The sequence below is a fragment of the Pinus tabuliformis genome, chromosome 7, assembly GCF_031772625.1.
Source record: "Pinus tabuliformis cultivar Carrire ecotype Pingquan chromosome 7, CPIR1, whole genome shotgun sequence".
In the NCBI taxonomy this organism is placed as follows: Eukaryota; Viridiplantae; Streptophyta; class Pinopsida; order Pinales; family Pinaceae; genus Pinus; species Pinus tabuliformis.
In genome coordinates this window covers 1532392972-1532410578 of record NC_142293.1, presented here as the reverse complement: position 1 = coordinate 1532410578, position 17607 = coordinate 1532392972, and the positions used below count along the sequence as shown (strand labels likewise).

Below are 17607 nucleotides of genomic sequence, written 5' to 3'. Positions count from 1 at the left end.
TATTATTCATTTGGGTTTATAATATCAATCCCTTGGGTTTATTATTCCCTTAGGTTTATATTATCAATCATGGTCAACCATGGTTGAATGTCACATTGTGACAAGGATTGTCTCACCATCAAAATAAATCATGTTTAATTTAGTGTTTGTATTATTTATATTTGGGTTTACCAATGTTGTGTTTATAATATTAGTCCAATGGTTGAATGTCGCATTCTGACAAAGATTCACCATGAAAATAAACCATGTTTATTTTAGTGTTTGTAATATTTATATTTGGGTTTACCATATTAGTCCAATGGTTTCATGTCCCATTTTGACAAATATTGTCTCACCATGAAAATAAATAATGCTTATTTTGGTCTTTGTAATATTTATATTTGGGTTTACGAATGTTGGGTTTATAATATTAGTCCCTTGGGTTTAATATTATTCCCTTAGGTTCACAATCCCCTAGGGCTTTAGTATTAATCCCTTGGGTTTATTATTCATTTGGGTTTATAATATCAATCCTTTGGGTTTATTATTCCCTTAGGTTTATATTATCAATCATGGTCAACCATGGTTGAATGTCGCATTGTGACAAGGATTGTCTCACCATCAAAACAAATCATGTTTAATTTAGTGTTTGTAGTATTTATATTTGGGTTTACCAATTTTGGGTTTATATTATTAGTGCCATGGTTGAATGTTGTATTTTGACAAAGATTGTCTCACCATGAAAATAAACCATGTTTATTTTAGTGTTTGTAATATTTATATTTGGGTTTACCATGTTAGTCTAATGGTTGAATGTCCCATTTTGACAAATATTGTCTCACCGTGAAAATAAATCATGTTTATTTTGGTCTTTGTAATATTTACATCTGGGTTTACAAATGTTGGGTCTATAATAATAGTCCCTTGGGTTTAATATTATTCGCTTGGGTTCATAGCCCCTTGGGGTTTTAGTATTACTCCCTTGGGTTTATTATTCATTTGGGTTTTAATTTCAATCTCTTGGGTTTATTATTCCCTTAGGTTTATAATATCATTCATGGTCAAGCATGGTCAACCATGGTTGAATGTCACATTGTGACAAGGATTGTCTCACCATGAAAATAAATCATGTTTATTTTAGTCTTTGCAATATTTATATTTGGGTTTACGAATGTTGGGTTTATAATATTAGTCCCTTGGGTTTAATATTATTCCCTTGGGTCCATAATCCCTCGGGTTTTAGTATTAATCCCTTGGGTTTATTATTCATTTGGGTTTATAATATCAATCCCTTGGGTTTCTTATTCCCTTAGGTTTATAATATAAATCATGGTAAACCATTGTCAATCATAGCCAAACATGGTCAACCATGGTTGAATGTCGCGTTGTGACAAGAATTGTCTCACCATCAAAATAAACCATGTTTATTTTAGTGTTTGTAGTATTTATATTTGGGTTTACCAGTGTTGGGTTTATAATATTATTCCCATGGTTGAATGTCACATTTTGACAAAGATTGTCCCACCATGAGAATAAACCATGTTTATTTTACTATTTGTAATATTTATATTTGGGTTTATGAGTGTTGGGTTTATATTATTCCCTTAGGTTTATTGGGCTTAATATTATTCCCTTGGGGTTTTAGTATTAATCCCTTGGGTTTATTATTCATTTCGGTTTATAATATCAATCCTTTGGGTTTTTTATTCCCTTAGGTTTATAATGTCAGTCATAGCAAGACATGGTCAACCATATTTGAATATTTCATTGTAACAAGGATTGTCTGGCCATCAAAATAAACTATGTTTATTTTAGTGTTCGTAGTATTTATATTTGGGTTTACCAATGCTTCATTTATAATATTAGTCCCATGGGTTTAATATTATTCCCTTGCGGTTTTAGTATTAATCCCTTCGTTTTATTATTGCTTTGCGTTTAGAATATCAATCATGGTCAACCATTGTCAATCATAGCAAACCATGGTCAATCATGTTTGAATGTCACATTGTGACAACGATTGTCTCACCATCAAAATAAACCATGTTTATTTTAGTGTTTGTAGTGTTTATATTTCGGTTTAACAATGTTGGGTTTATAATATTAGTCCCATGGGTTTAATATTATTTCCTTGGGTTCATAAACCCTTGGGGTTTTAGTATTGATCCCTTAGTTTTATTATTCCTTTAGGTTTATAATATCAATCCCTTGGGTTTATTATTCCCTTAGGTTTATAATATCGATCATGGTCAACCATTGTCAATCATTGACAACCATGGTCAACCATGGTTGAATGTCACATCGTGACAAGGATTGACTCACCATGAAAATAAACCATGTTTATTTTAGTCTTTCTAATATTTATATTAGGGTTTACCAATGTTGGGTTTATAATATTAGTTCCTTGGGTTTAATATTATTTCCTTAGGTTCATAATCCCTTGGGGTTTTAGTATTAATCCTTTGGCTTTATTATTAACTTGGGTTTATAATATCAATCATGGTCATCTTTATTAATCTCTTATATTTGTAATATCAATCCATTGCACTTCTTGATCCCTTAGGTTTTTAATATTTATCCATTGGATTCAATAATTCCTTGGGTTTATAATATTAAACCATTGGGTTTATTAGTTCCTCAGGTTTATAATATTAGTCCCTTTTGTTTATCTTAGGTTTTTGATGAAAAGGGATCTTGGGGGTTAACCAAAAACCCTTTCCTTCAAAAGGTATCGATCTTGAGGCCTGTGTGTTATGGCCCACTAAGCCTATCAAAAGCATTTCTTTAGGCCTTGAGCCTTTCAACCGTGGACTTACATTAAATCAGAGCCATATAACTTTAACGGGGCTTTTATACTATTGGAAGCATTACATATAGGCCTTTAAGCCTTAAAACCCCTTTAACCATTCATCTATCGGAATATAGGAAATACAGGGGAAAACCATGAAAACACGCTCCGAACCCTTAGTTCAGACTTCAAAATTCATACACCCGCATCTATAAAGACGATCAGGTCTGCTCTTCTGACCTTTCCGCAGCTCCAATTGCCGACACCCGACTTCCGATTCCTCTAATCGCCGATTTATCGCTATCGGCATATCGATGTTCCGCCACATCGTGTTATCGCAACATTCATAAACTGTTAGTCCTTGACCTCCCCGATATTGGATCTCTGATCACATCTGGACCGTCGATCTGGCCTCTCGATTCAACGGTCCATGATGCATCGCATTATCGCAATCAATCTTTTCAATGGTCGGACCCCATTCACTCCAAAGCGCCGATCCGATCAAACTTCCAGACCTGATAAGGGCATAGGGAAACTTTTATAAGTTTTCAAGTTCGCTTTATGGATCCGCTAAGTGTTTTTGCACGATTTCTCAGTGTAAACGAGAATCCATAAAAGGCAACAAATTCTAGTTTACACTAAGAAATCGTGCAAAAACACTTAGCAGATCCGTAAAGCGGAATTGAAAACTTATAAAAGTTGCCCTATACCCTTATTGGGTTTGGAAGTTTGGTCGGATCGATGCTTTGGAGTGAATGGAGTCTGACCATTGAAAAGACCGATTGCGATAATGCGATGCATCATGAACCGTCAAAGGGAGAGTCCAGATCGATAGCCCAAATCTGATCGCTAATCACATATCGGCAAGTCAAGTGGAATCGCGATAGCAAAGTGCCGATAGTGTTATTCCATTTCTTATGGAATAACCCCATCGATAATGCATTTTGCGTGTTAGCGCATTTCTCATGGAATAACCGCTGATGGTGTATTTTGATCGGGGTAAAGACTATTGGGGTATGCAATAAGAGTGGACTGAAGATTTATTAAGTGCGACTATGAATTGATGTCCATTATTCTAATCGCATATTAGAGGAGATGGAGATTTGTGTTAAAATGACTATAGGAATGGAAAGTTGCAATAGCGATAAAGGTGATCCTCATTAAGTGTGCCAAGACCATACCAAAAGCAGAAAAGGTATGGTTTGCATGTATTTTCCTTTGTAAATGGGTTATAAGGAAAATAGCACCGATAAAGGGTTTTCATGTGTTAATTATATATAACAAATGGTTCATAAAGGAAAAGGTTATATATACGGGGTTAAGAGTCATAAACAAAGGTTATGAAGGGTTTTAAGGCACCGATAGGAAGGTTTAATGAAAGACTTCAATAAAGTCCTATATGAAGGCTCAAAGATTGATTAAAGTTCCGATATGAGGCTTTAGAGGGGTGATTGGCTTTCGATATAAAGGAACTGATAAAAGAGGGCCTTAACCATTTGTGGGTGATGTTTTGACTCCTTTGAGAGCTTAATACGTAGGACTGATGTGTTTACGCATTTTTATGCATACTGTGGGTATGTCCACGGGTATCCCTGCATCAGTTTTATATACCTTGGGTTATACTATTAATCCTTTTGGTTTTTTAGGTTTTTAGTATTAATCCCTTGTTGTTATTAGTTCCATAGGTTTATATTATCAATCCCTTGGGTTTATTAATCTAAGGATTCATATTCTTAGCATATAATTGATAGGGTTTATGATATTAACGAGTGTTTAATATAGATTCTTTGGGTTTATAATCCATTAGGTTTATGATATAAATTCCTCAGGTTTATAGTATTAATCATAGTTTTATATTATTATGAGTTTATATTATTATAATAAAATTCATATAATAACCATAAATATACAAGAATATAGTTGCTATTATTTGTATAGTTATTAATTATCATAAATAATAATATTGATTATATTATTATTATAATAATAATCATATTTGTATACTATTACAATAATATAATAATAATATAATATTATTATAGTATTATAATCAAATATTAATATTAGTATTATATTTTTTTATTATAATAATAATACAATATAATTGTTATTATTTTTTTTTATAATTTTATATTATTAGATTTTTTAAATAAGATAATGATAATCTAATATTATTATGAGCTATTGTTATTATTAATTAATATATATTAGGAGTTTATATAATTATTATAATATTTATACAGTAACTGGTTGTTGATATTTATATAGTTATTAATAATCCTAAATACTAATAATAATTAACCCTATGTATACAGACCCTAAGATAAATATTAAAAATACTAAATCCTAATCATAATAATAATAATATGAGTTTGTATTATTATAATAATATTAATATAATAATCATAAATATATAATTATATAATTATATAATTATATAGTTTTTATTATTTGTATAATTATTAATTATCATAAATAATAAATAATTGGTCTTTATCGTTTTTATTATAATAATATTGATTATATTATTATTATTATTATGATTATATTTTATTATTATAATAATAATACAATATAATTGTTATTATTTTTTTATAATTTTATATTATTAGATTACTTAAATAATATAATGATAATTTAATATTATTATGAGCTATTTTTATTATTAATTAATATATATTAGGAGTTTATATAATTATTATAATATTAATATAATATTTATACAGTAATATATATAAATTATCTGGTTGTTAATATTTCTATAGTTATTAATAATCCTAAGTACTTATAATAATTAACTCTATGTATACAAACCCTAAGATAAATATTAAAAATACTAAAGCCTAATAATAATAATAATATTATGAGTTTGTATTATTATAATAATATTAATATAATAATCATAAATATATAATTATATAAGAATATAGTTGTTACTATTTGTATAATTATTAATTATCATAAATAATAAATAATTGGTCTTTATTGCTCTTATTAAAATAATATATTAAAATAATATTTATTATTTTTTTTTTGTAAGCTGGGTGGTTCTCATTCTATTACTCGATCAAAAAAAACATAACATCAAATCATAAACAGTCATAGCCCGCCCTCATGGGGAAACCGGGACCAAGTTCCATCGGTAGTTTTTGAAAGCAGCCCAAAAATAGAAGGCTCTCAGTCTGGTGGTCTGAGCAAGCAAAGCTAAACATTCCTGAGCCTTACTAACACTATGGCTAAACCTACTGTTCTGAATTACATGCCTTCTACTATCTCTGACAGGTATAAATCTAAAACCAAAAATATTATGCAAGATGTTAAACATATCTTCTGTTATTCGATGCCGCCATCAGGGTGTTGAGCTGCTCCATCTTCTGGGTCTGGGAGAATGCGGTTCAGCCGCTGTTGAATAGCCTCCAGCTTCTCATCATGTTGGGTCATTGCAACACGCAGAAAAGCCAGTTCCCTGCGGATATCTGGACCCCCTTTGGCCAGGTTGACCATTTCTTTCGCCATCTGCTCCAAGGCTTTGGCCAAGAGGCCCTTCATAACCCAGTAAATGTGGAGCGACTGCTTGAATAACGACAAGCGCCCGCGAGTATGCCCCGGGTCCGGTATGAGGAATTCCCATTCATCCATCTCGTCGTCCCAATTCTCCTGAATCAAGTCTTCTTCCAGGTGTTTCATGAGATTGCTAACAGCAGGTTTGGCATTACGAGAAAAAGCCTTTTCAGCCCTGCGACTTCGGTGTAAAACAGTTTCATTTTGTTTCCGTTTCCTTCCCTGGCCATCTCCTGAGGTTTCCCCCTCCATCTTTCCTTTACCCTTCTGGATTTTAGTGCGTTTACCATTTCCGTCAAATTCCTTATCAGTTGGCGGGCTGCGCTTCCTTGTACCGTAGCGCCGGACCTCCTCTTGCTCCTCTCCTTCCTCCTTCGCGTTCTGACGGTGGTATCTGCCATTGCTACCAACAACTGGCACCGGGGCATCATCCGAATCATCCTCAATATCCAGAACAGTAACAGGAGGGTCCTGCTGCATAATGGTTTTGCCTTTACGGCGTCTGCTGACCTCCCCTACCTTCTGATTCTCTTCCCCCTGTCTGAGCTTCTGTCTAGTTTCCATGATAACCGACGGACTGGTTCTCTGATGCCTTTGACTGGACTCTGCACGCTGGTGCTGCTTGATTGCAGCCTCCACCCTGACCCAATTTATGGATATGCAGAAAGTATTATCCTTCGGCCAACATAGGGAATAAACGCGACTATTTTCCGTCGAAAAACCGTTTGATCCGGTAATCCTCTGCCTTGCAAACCGCGCCTGAGGGCCATTACTCTTAGTCATCATATCGTTGTTAATTTCTTCTGCTGTGAGGGCTGGCGGACCGCAATCTTCACCCCTTATCGAACAGCCATTAATTACATTACCTGGAGTGTACTGACGCCCATACACTTCGACTGCCGTCACTGTACTGTCGTCAAGGACACGATCTTCCAACCTACCATCTTCCATGATGCTTTTTGCATGTCGCTGCTGAATTCCTCCCGAGGCGTGCGGCCTCCACTTGCCTGAATCGGACCAACCCGTTGAATCATTCATTGGCATTTGTTGCATGTTCATGATCGGATTTGATTATATTTGCCAGCTCTTCCCATTCCTGCTTACCTTCCACCGCTCTCCATTGGCTGTCCAAGGTGGTGCCACGTCCTCGACAGCCCCAATTGGCAAGCCAGTCAGCAGGCTGATTTCCTTTACGCCGGACATGGTTAATGATTCTATAATCAATACGTTTGATAAGGCCCGCTATTTCTTGAATAATGCCCGCTGTGCGCCAGCTTTTGGCCATTTTCTCCCATGCCTGCCCATTACTGAGCTTCCTCAACATATCAACAGCAATCTTCGAATCCCCGGAGATTTCCAAGTTGTTATAGCCGTTTCTAATGGCAATGCACAGACCCTGATGCAGGGCCCAGAACTCAGCCTCATTATTGGTCATCTGCCCTCCCCATTCAGCGTAAATCCATCTAACCTGGTGATTGCTGTCTCTGAAGATTCCCCCGAAGCCTGCTTCGCCCGGGTTTCCCTTCGAGGCCCCGTCAAAGTTGAGTTTGATAAACGGGTCGCGCGGATATCTGAATTTATCTGGACTTTGAGTTCGCATGTCCTGGAAGGTCGGATGCTTGAAGTGAACCATTTCAAGTTTAAGGTTTAACCTGTTCAAAACTTCCTGTTCTTCCGAATTTGTTTGCCAATCATCATTTTCCCATTTTTCAATCAGGATAGTCTCACGCATACTTTCAATTACCTGATCCCAGATAATTTCTGGATTTCTACCAGTGTTTTGGAACACCCTCCGGTTTCGTTCCTTCCAGATCATCCATAGAATGAAGGGGGACATAAGGTTCCAAGCCCTCTGGACAACCCTGCTTTGAAAGGCTTCCTTATTCCACTGGAAGACCAGATCGGTGAAATCTCTGATCTGAAGACCCGATTTGTTGAATAGCCGTCTGGTCATCTTCCAGAGTTGCTCTGTATACGAACAATTCATCAGCAAATGGTCTCTGGTCTCATAATCCTTGTTGCAAAGATAGCAACGGGAAGGGCCGATGAAACCTTTCTTCTGAATTCGGTCCCAGGTCAGAATTTTATTTTTAGAGGATAGCCAAACAAAGATGGAAACTTTGGGCCACCAATTACTCTCCCAAATAGTTTTCCACTCTACATTCCTGTCATCCCTGTTCTGAGCTTCTTTTAAGAAGTAGGCCTCCTTTGTTGTGAATATCCCTTTCATATTGTATCCCCATCGAAGGATATCGTTCCCATGGCGTTCTCGGATTTTCCTTGATCCCATCTCTTTTTTATAGTGTTCCTGGAGTTCAGGGGACAGATCTGGGTCCCAACGAGCCGGGTCTTCCCAGATTTTCCATCCCTCCGACATTTCATTTATTTTCCAGTAATCCTTAACACTGAGTCTGTTTCTTTCAATTCTACCCCGAATCTGCAGGAGGTCCTGGTTATTCGTTAATCTCTCACGCTGTTGCCACCTATCCTCCCAGAAGTTCGCTTCCCTGCCTCCTCTAATCTCCCAGAAGGTATGGTTGTTAATTAGATCTCTGTTTTGGGAGGCAAGATCCCAAATAGAGGAGCCTTTGGGGAATTCCTGCTGTCTTAGAATGTCGGCTGTAGAGTTTGTCGTTCTATATTTGATCCTCCATATGTTTTTCCATAAGTCATTTCCACCATTAAGCCACCTCCACCACAGTTTAGCTCCTAACACCTTGTTAAGAATTTCCGGGTCCCTTAGACCTAAACCTCCTTTATCTTTTCTCTCTGTCAGCTGCTTCCACGAGACCAAAGCCCATTTATTCTTCTGATCAGATCCACTCCATATAAATCTTCTTATTATTTCCCTAATTTTGGCACAAACCCCCGCAGGTGCAGCCATGCACGCTAAAGGGTATATAGGGATCGCCTGGAGAACCGATTTGGCAAGAACTACTCTGCCAGCAATATTCAGGACTCTGAAAGCCCAGTTTGAGACCTTTTTGTTCAATTTGTCAAGGGTTCCTTGCCAATTCTTCACCTTTTTGGAGGTGAGATCCAGAATATTACCTAAATATTTAGAGGGGAATTCTCCTTTCTTGAAACCAAGAATTCTAATGAGATGAGACTTGATCTGCTCCATTGTGTTGAAGATGAAGATACAGGACTTGTCTTTATTTATTTCTAACCCAGAAGCCTCAGAGAATAGGTCTAGGATTCTTTTAAGGTTTTGAACTTCTCTTACCGTTGGTTCCCCATACAGCATGATGTCATCAACAAATTGTTGATGAGTTAAGGGGAGATTGTTGCCCCAGAGTTTCAGCCCTTTGATTCTATTTGCTATTCTCTCTTGTTTAATAAATCTGCCAAGTCCTTCCGCGGCAAGAATGAAAAGGAAAGGGGACAAAGGGTCGCCCTGACGGAGGCCACGGGAGGCATTAAAGGTTTCAGAGGGGCTTCCATTAACCATAATAGAAAAGTGGGGGGAGGAGATCAGGTTATGAATCCAGGCGATCCATCTTTGTTGGAACCCGAATCTCGCAAGCACAGTTTCTAAATACTTCCAATTAAGCCTGTCATAAGCTTTGGATAAATCCAATTTGATTAGCATCCCCTTTTGTTTTTTAACCTTTAGGGAGTGAATCACCTCCTGAGTTACCACCAGCCCATCGAGAATTTGCCGTCCTTCCACAAAACCAGTCTGTTCAGCCGAGATAAGATTGTCCAAGAGAGGTTTGAGTCTTTTGGCAATGAGCGAAGTTATCATTTTATAAATGACGTTACAGAGAGCTATAGGTCTGAATCCACTTGCCTCTTCTAGGTTGTCTCCCTTAGGAATGAGGGAAAAGAAGGTTGAGTTAAAAGCCCGCCACACCTTCTGGTTTATTCTTGATTCTTCCACTACAGCCAAAATCTCGTTCCCCAGGAAGTGCCAGCATGCCTGGTAGAAGTCGACTGTGAAACCATCCGGTCCAGGTGCAGTCCCTTTTTTCATAGTCTTCACAACATCTTCCAGTTCTTCTAAGGTCACGGCCCTCATGAGGGCTTTGTTTTGATCCTCAGTGACCAGACTAGGGATGGCAGAACAGATCTCTTGAATGGCCCCCGATCTGTCCACTTGAGGTTCTGATAGCATCTCCTTGTGGTACTCCACAAGAACCTGCTCTATTTCCTTTTGCTCCACCACCCTTCTCGCATTCCTATCCTTAATCGAAAGGATTCTGTTTCCTTGCCTGTGTTTGATCATTGACTGATGGAAGAATTTTGTATTTTTTTCTCCCTCTCTTAACCATTTTATCCTAGATTTCTGGCGCCAGAGGATCTCCTCTTGTTTTCGTCGTTCTTCCAATCTTCCGAGGATGACTCCTTCCCTGTTGCTGCTGACCTCCGTTCTACCTTCCAAGATTATCTGCTGCTGTAGCTCAGCCATTTCCTTTTCCAGATTTTGTTTATCCTCGAATATGTTGCCAAATTCGTCCTTGTTCCATTTTTTTATTCTGTTTTTCAATTCTTTCAGTTTAAGCTGGAAGGTATGCATTTTACATCTACCTTTACTGGTGCATTGGTTCCACCATTCCTCCATTTTCTTGATGAAATTGGGATCCCTTAGCCAAAAGGATTCGAATCTGAAAGGTCTTTTCCCCTGAATCCTCTTGATATCCATCTCTAATCTGATCGGCCAATGGTCAGATCCCAGGGTTGGAATAATTTTGGCCTCAACAAAAATATCTTTGTTCATAATGTCTTCAGAGATTAGAAATCTATCTAATCGGGAAGCAATTTGATTCTTTCCTCCCCTTCTGTTGTTCCACGTATGGACCCCGTTGATGGTCTGAACGTCGATAAGCCTGAGATCAGCTATCATGGCATTGAAGTCGTCCATGAAGTGATCCCTCTTCCTCGTCCCCCCTTTCTTCTCTTCCAGAGATCTGATCAAATTGAAGTCTCCCCCAATGATCCAAGCAGCTACAGGGTAAAGTCTGCGGATCAATTTAAAGTTGTTTATGAACTGTTCTTTTTTCCCAGGGGTCGGGGGGCCATAGACTCCTGAGATAACCACCTGATGACTGGTTCCTACTATTCTGCCAAGTCCAGTGAGGATGCCACTCATACTTGACCAGTTCTCTATGATGATTTCATTTGGGTTCCACAGGACAGCGATGCCTCCCGCAGAACCGATTGCATCTTGTCCCATTACTTGATACTGTAGCCTCCCTTTTTCTATTATTTCTTCAATCTGTTGGTTCGACATCTTTGTCTCCTGTATTATCATCACACTAGGTTTTTCTTTTTTCAACTTGTCCTTAAGATACCTCTGTTTGCCTTTACTATGCAAACCCCTAATATTCCAACTGAGCACTATCATTTAAAACTTTTTGTAAGAGGGGAAGAATACCTCCGACAGAGGTATCACTTTTCCTGAGTTTATCAATATTTCCCCCACTGTCTGGATGGTTTCTCTCATTGGTTTTCGGCCTCTTTTCCTGCTATTTTTGCCATAGGTGATCATTTCTTTATCCTCATTCCCCTGTTCACTTTCTGACATGCTGAGGTAGTCCGGGGGCTCTCCTTTTTTCTCTTTGTATTTCTTGAAGACTTCCTTATATAGTTCTTTTTGTTTTTCAGGTATAAACCTGCTGTCCAGGTGTTTCCATTCTTGTAACAAACTTCTCATAATTTTCTCCTCTTCTGCTTCATTCTCTGACGGGATTTCCACTTCCATCTTAGATTCCTGTTCTGGTTCTGTTGTTACCTCCTCAGATTTTTTTCCCCTGTTTTCTTTGTTCGATTTTGGCTCACTACCCTTTCCTTTCTCTTCTCCCGCTATTTCCATAGGGGTATTCTCAGGGTCCTCATCATCTTCTAGGTTTACTTCGAAGTCTTCATCTTCACTCTGGAGGATTTGAAATTTGTTTTGATTGTTTGCTTTTCTCGATTTTTCCTGCGTTTGAGTCCTTGATATACCTCTGTTCTGTCGTTTCTTCCTTACTACCTGTTGAAAACCTTTTCCAGCCTTTTTTTGTTGATCCTCCTGACTTTTCTTGGATTCTTCTTCTTTATTCAATGGGCATTGTCTGAATAAATGGCCATATTCGTGGCAGGTACGACAACGGAAGGGAATATGTTCGTAATCGACTGGTTGTTTCCAAATTTCATCATGGTACTCTACTTCTACAGTTTCAGGGAGAGGTTCTGCTAAATTTATATAAACGCAGATTCTCGCATAAGCGTTGTACTTACCTCGTTTCGTGGCCTCAGCAATTTTGACGAAGCTCCCAATCGTATTGCCTATTCCCTCCAGAGTTTCAGGGTCCCAAAACTCGTCCGGAAGCCCGAACAATCTGACCCAGACGGGTGCCGCAAGCATTGTTTCCCGTTCGGGATTGTAGCGCTCTTCCCAGTACTTCATGAATAGGCCAGCATTATTCAGGAAATAAGGGCCCTCCTCAAATATCCGATCTTTATCTTCTAAGTTGGAGAAAATTGCCGTAAAAAAACCCTGGGCTCCGAGTTTGAGATCTATCTGTCCCTTTGGTCTCCATCGTTGATCAATCCATCTGTGGAGCTCCCTCTCAGACGGCCAATACCCAACAAAGCGGCAAATGATGGCATGGTCTTTCATATAACTATTATACTCTTCCAATTTGTTATGGGGAACCACATACCTTGGTTGTTTTTGAGCCCGTGGCAGACATTTACCTCTCATTCTTCTTTGCCACAGAGTCCCCATTACTGGGACATAACCTTCCTTCTCCGATTGCTGTTCTCCCCCTCCTTTACTAGTCTCCCCCATTACCACGTTCTTGAAGGAGGGGGTCTCCCCCCCCCCCTTGGCTCCCCCATTCCTCGCAGGACGTGTTCTGGGGTTTAGAATCCCGTTTTTATCGAAGAATTCCTGAAAACCCCGTGACTGCAGGCCACAGAGCACTGAGCCCGCAGAGATGAGGATTCACGCCCTTGTCTGACTGAAATCTGCAGCCTTTGTCAGTGGTGTCCTGTGCTGCAAACCCTAGCACACTTCGTCTCCCGCCGCCGCTCCGCTCCGCAATGCATTCTCTGACCACAAAATAATATTTATTATTATTATTATTATGATTATTATTATTATTATTATTATACAATATAATTGTTATTATTATTTTTTTTTATAATTTTACATGATTAGATTACCTAAATAATATAATGATAATCTATTATTATTATAAGCTATTTTTATTATTAGTTAATATATATTCAGAGTTTATATAATTATTATAATATTTATACAGTAATACATATATAAATAATCTGATTGTTGATATTTATATAGTTATTAATAATCCTATATACTAATAATAATTAACCCTATGTATACAAACCCTAAGAATAAATATAAAAACTACTAAAGCCTAATAATAATAATAATAATAATATAATCATAAATATATAGTTCTATAAGAATATAGTTGTTTTTATTTGTATAATTATTAATTATCACAAATAATAAATAATTGGTCTTTATTGTTCTTATTATTATAATAATAATAATAATAATAATATTATTATTATTATTATTATAATACAATATAATTGTTATTAATTTTTTTATAATTTTATATTATTAGATTACTTAAATAATATAATGATAATCTAATATTATTATGAGTTATTTTTATTATTAATTAATATATATTAGAAGTTTATATAATTATTATAATATTAATATAATATTTACACAGTGATATATATAAATAATTTGGTTCTTAATATTTATGTAGTTATTAATAATCCTAAAAACTAATAGTAATTAACCCTATGTATACAAACCTTAAGATAAATCTTAAAAATACTAAAGCCTATTATTATTATTATTATTATTATGAGTTTGTATTATTATAATAATATTAATATAATAATCATAAATATATAATTATATAAGAATATAGTTGCTATTATTTGTATAGTTATTAATTATCATAAATAATAAATAATTGCTCTTTATTGTTCTTATAATAAGAATATTGATTATATTATTATAATAATAACTATATTTGTCTATTATTATAATAATATAATAATAATATAATATTATTATAATATTATAATCAAATATTAATAGTAATATTATTATATTTTATTATTATTATAATAATACAATATAATTGTTATTATTTTTTTTTATAATTTTATATTATTGGATTATTTTATTTTATAATTTTATATTATTGGATTATTTAAATAATATAATGATAATCTAATATTATTATGAGCTATTCTTATTATTAATTAATATATACTAGGAGTTTATATAATTATTATAATATTAATATAATATTTATACAGTAATATATATAAATAATCTGGTTGTTAATATTTATTTAGTTATTAATAATCCTATATAGTTATTTATATAATTATTAATAATCCTAAATACCAATAATAATTATTAATGTGGTTGACATAAGCCTATCAGCATATACCAACCACACTGGAATATGTGGTTGTATATATGCTTCATATACCTTTATCGGCGTATATCAATCATATTGGTAAATATGGTTGTGCTAGTTTATATTCTAAACAGGAAGATTTCTCACAGATTATGAGATAATTTAATGTTAGCATGCTTTCTTACATGTTTTGGGTTTTTCACTTTTTATGAGCTATGAGCTATGTAAAGAGGTTGTTTGTCACGGATGCAAGTAACTGTACCCAAGGAATTCCAAGCACTACATAACATTTAAACTCTAGGGTAAATGATATATAGAGAACTTAATTGTGCATAGACGTATGCGAGCAACATGGGATGAATAATACAAGAGTAAATTTACACGAAAATGAATTATTCAGCTTAATAATTGCAATCTGATTAGACAACCATGCCATCTATTTTTCCAATCCCATGCTTCGATCTGCAACTCTCCATTATTATTATGCTTCTTCTCATCTAATTGGTAGAAGGGGAAATCACTGCTCCATGGTTTGATCTGCAACTCTCCATTATTATTATGCTTCTTGTCATCTAATTAATTGGAGGGGAAATCACATGTTACTTCTTTCCATTATTAAGGATGCTCCCAATAAAAGTTAGCTTGCATTGGCCCATATCGATTTAAGATGCACACAGTTTTGGAAGTGAAATGTCCAAAGTCTGGAGTTGGGCCTTTAAGCTAAATGCTGGCGTGTAGGACTAGTCGCATTCAAGGAAGTCGAGCCCATCGTTTGTGTGAGGACATGGTGTGTGAGGACGTGGGGTCCTGATCATGACTAGCCAGAAGTTGGGCTAGGATCTATTGTTAGTGTTTATGTGAGATGGGTAGCTTCATTAAAATTCTAGTAAATTTAAAAATAAAAATTGCTAATTTTGTTCAATAAAATAAATAATTGTGCTCTCTACACATTGTTCAATGAATTTCCTTCATATTTCTGCATTCATAAATTTTCCCTTCGTTGAATTTTAATTCATGGCCCTTTACATCGAGTCAGGAAGGTTATTGTGTTGTGTATTAATGCTTTCCAATCACATGAACCCAGGGATCTTAGCAGCTCCGTTCTATTGTGGAAGCTTTGGGATATAACGGGGCTTTCTCAAAAAAAAAATATTACACGCCCCAACACAATGGGGATATTTCCAATAAAATGCTTTTATTCAACCAGTGACATTTTTAATAAGAAACAGTTTTCAGCCGGTAAAACTTCACGGAATATGACATACACTTGTGAGCACTTATCTATTCTCCCTTCCCGATGTTTTGGACTTATATAAAGAAATACCAAGGTGTTACCTTTTTATATCGTTAAAAACATGTCTTAATATACTTTCATACAGTTCGTTTATTCAACATTGGATATGCATGTTAGATGTTCCCCAAAATCTGCGTCTGGAAGTGAAATGTGCAAGTTTGAAAGTGGTTCCTTTGGGGCAAACGCTGACATGTAGGATTAATCAGGTTCAAGGGATGTAAGACCCCGACCTCAACTAGTTTTTGATAACCTACCAATTAGCCATACATTTTTGACTTCTTCAAGTATTAATTTAAAAATATTATTTTACTTTTATTAATCTATTTCAATAATTTAAAAGTATTAAAAAAATAAAAATTAAATTTTGTTTAAGTTAATATAAAATTCGATAAAATTAATAGTTTATATGGATTCTAAATTATATAAAATATAATTTTATATAAAAAACTTAATTTCTTAGTAGATTTTTCTAATTTTATAGATTTGTTTAACCAATTTATATAATTTTTTTGGTGATGTTAGCTTTGAAAATTGAATCATGTAAATATTTAAAAGTTTTTCAAAGATGCTAGATGTATAATTATTTTTCCATTTAACATGAAGTTAATATATGACATTTAAAATTCTTTAGCAAAAAAAATTATTAAATTTAAATGTTATATATTAACTTTATGTCCAATAGACAACAGGGGTCTGCAACTGGAACTAGGGTTGAAGTTGACACTAGCGTTTTGACATTGGGAAACATGGCGGGACACGCAGGGGGTAGTGTTGCTCCCTCTTACAGTCAGGCAGTTACAGACAAAAATAAGGAAGCAGGAAAGCAACATTTTAAAAAACATCTAGAGAAGGTAGTAGAGGCAAGAGGCAAAGGAACATTGGAAGGAAACGGGCTTCAGGAACAAGGGGATCAGCTGGAAACAAATGAGAAGGAGAATTAGTGCAGTTATGGAAAACATACTTCCACAAGGACAACAGGGGGCTGCAAACCCAAGTCGAGCACCATTCCTCAGGTCATATTGAGCGATCTTGTGCTTCAAGCTCATAGGGATCATATGACGGAACATGCGATCATATGCAAATTTATGAGGTTATGGCCGATGAAAAGGGCACTACACGTCTGGATAAGTCCAATCATTGGAAGCCAAAGGGAGGAATTACACCTACATCTGGGCTCTAAGGGCTTCTTCACAGTGGTGTTCATGAGCCTAGAGGATAAGGATAGAGTGTTTGAAGGAGGTCCATATTTCTATGCGGCGGCAAGACTCTACATGCGGCCATGGAAAATGAACTTTGTCCTGGAGCATGAAAATATCACATCGGTACCGGTATGGATTAGACTTTACTCGCTTCCTCTAGATTATTGGCTACCAGAATCTATGAAAATAATAAGAAACAAGCTAGGGAATTTTCTAAAGATATCAGAGGCAATGCTGAAAGGAAAATATACCTTCTTCGCCCCAATCTATGTGGAAATGGACTTATCTGGAGCACTTCCAGAAGCGATAATTTTAGAGGTATATGATGAAAAATGGGTTTAGATTATGGACTATGAGCACATCCCATTTAGGTGCCAA

General features: G+C 35.7%; 1 protein-coding gene across 1 annotated transcript; it reads right to left on the bottom strand.

The window, feature by feature from the left end:
• Nucleotides 1-6097: 6097 nt before the first annotated feature.
• On the bottom strand, nt 6098-11558 carry LOC149253690 (uncharacterized). The gene is made up of 2 exons (XM_089454567.1): nt 7430-11558; nt 6098-7332 (listed from the first exon to the last, which is right to left on the bottom strand). The coding sequence occupies exons 1-2, from the start codon at nt 11556-11558 to the stop codon at nt 6098-6100; spliced, it is 5364 nt and encodes a 1787-aa protein (XP_089310693.1).
• Nucleotides 11559-17607: the final 6049 nt, after the last annotated feature.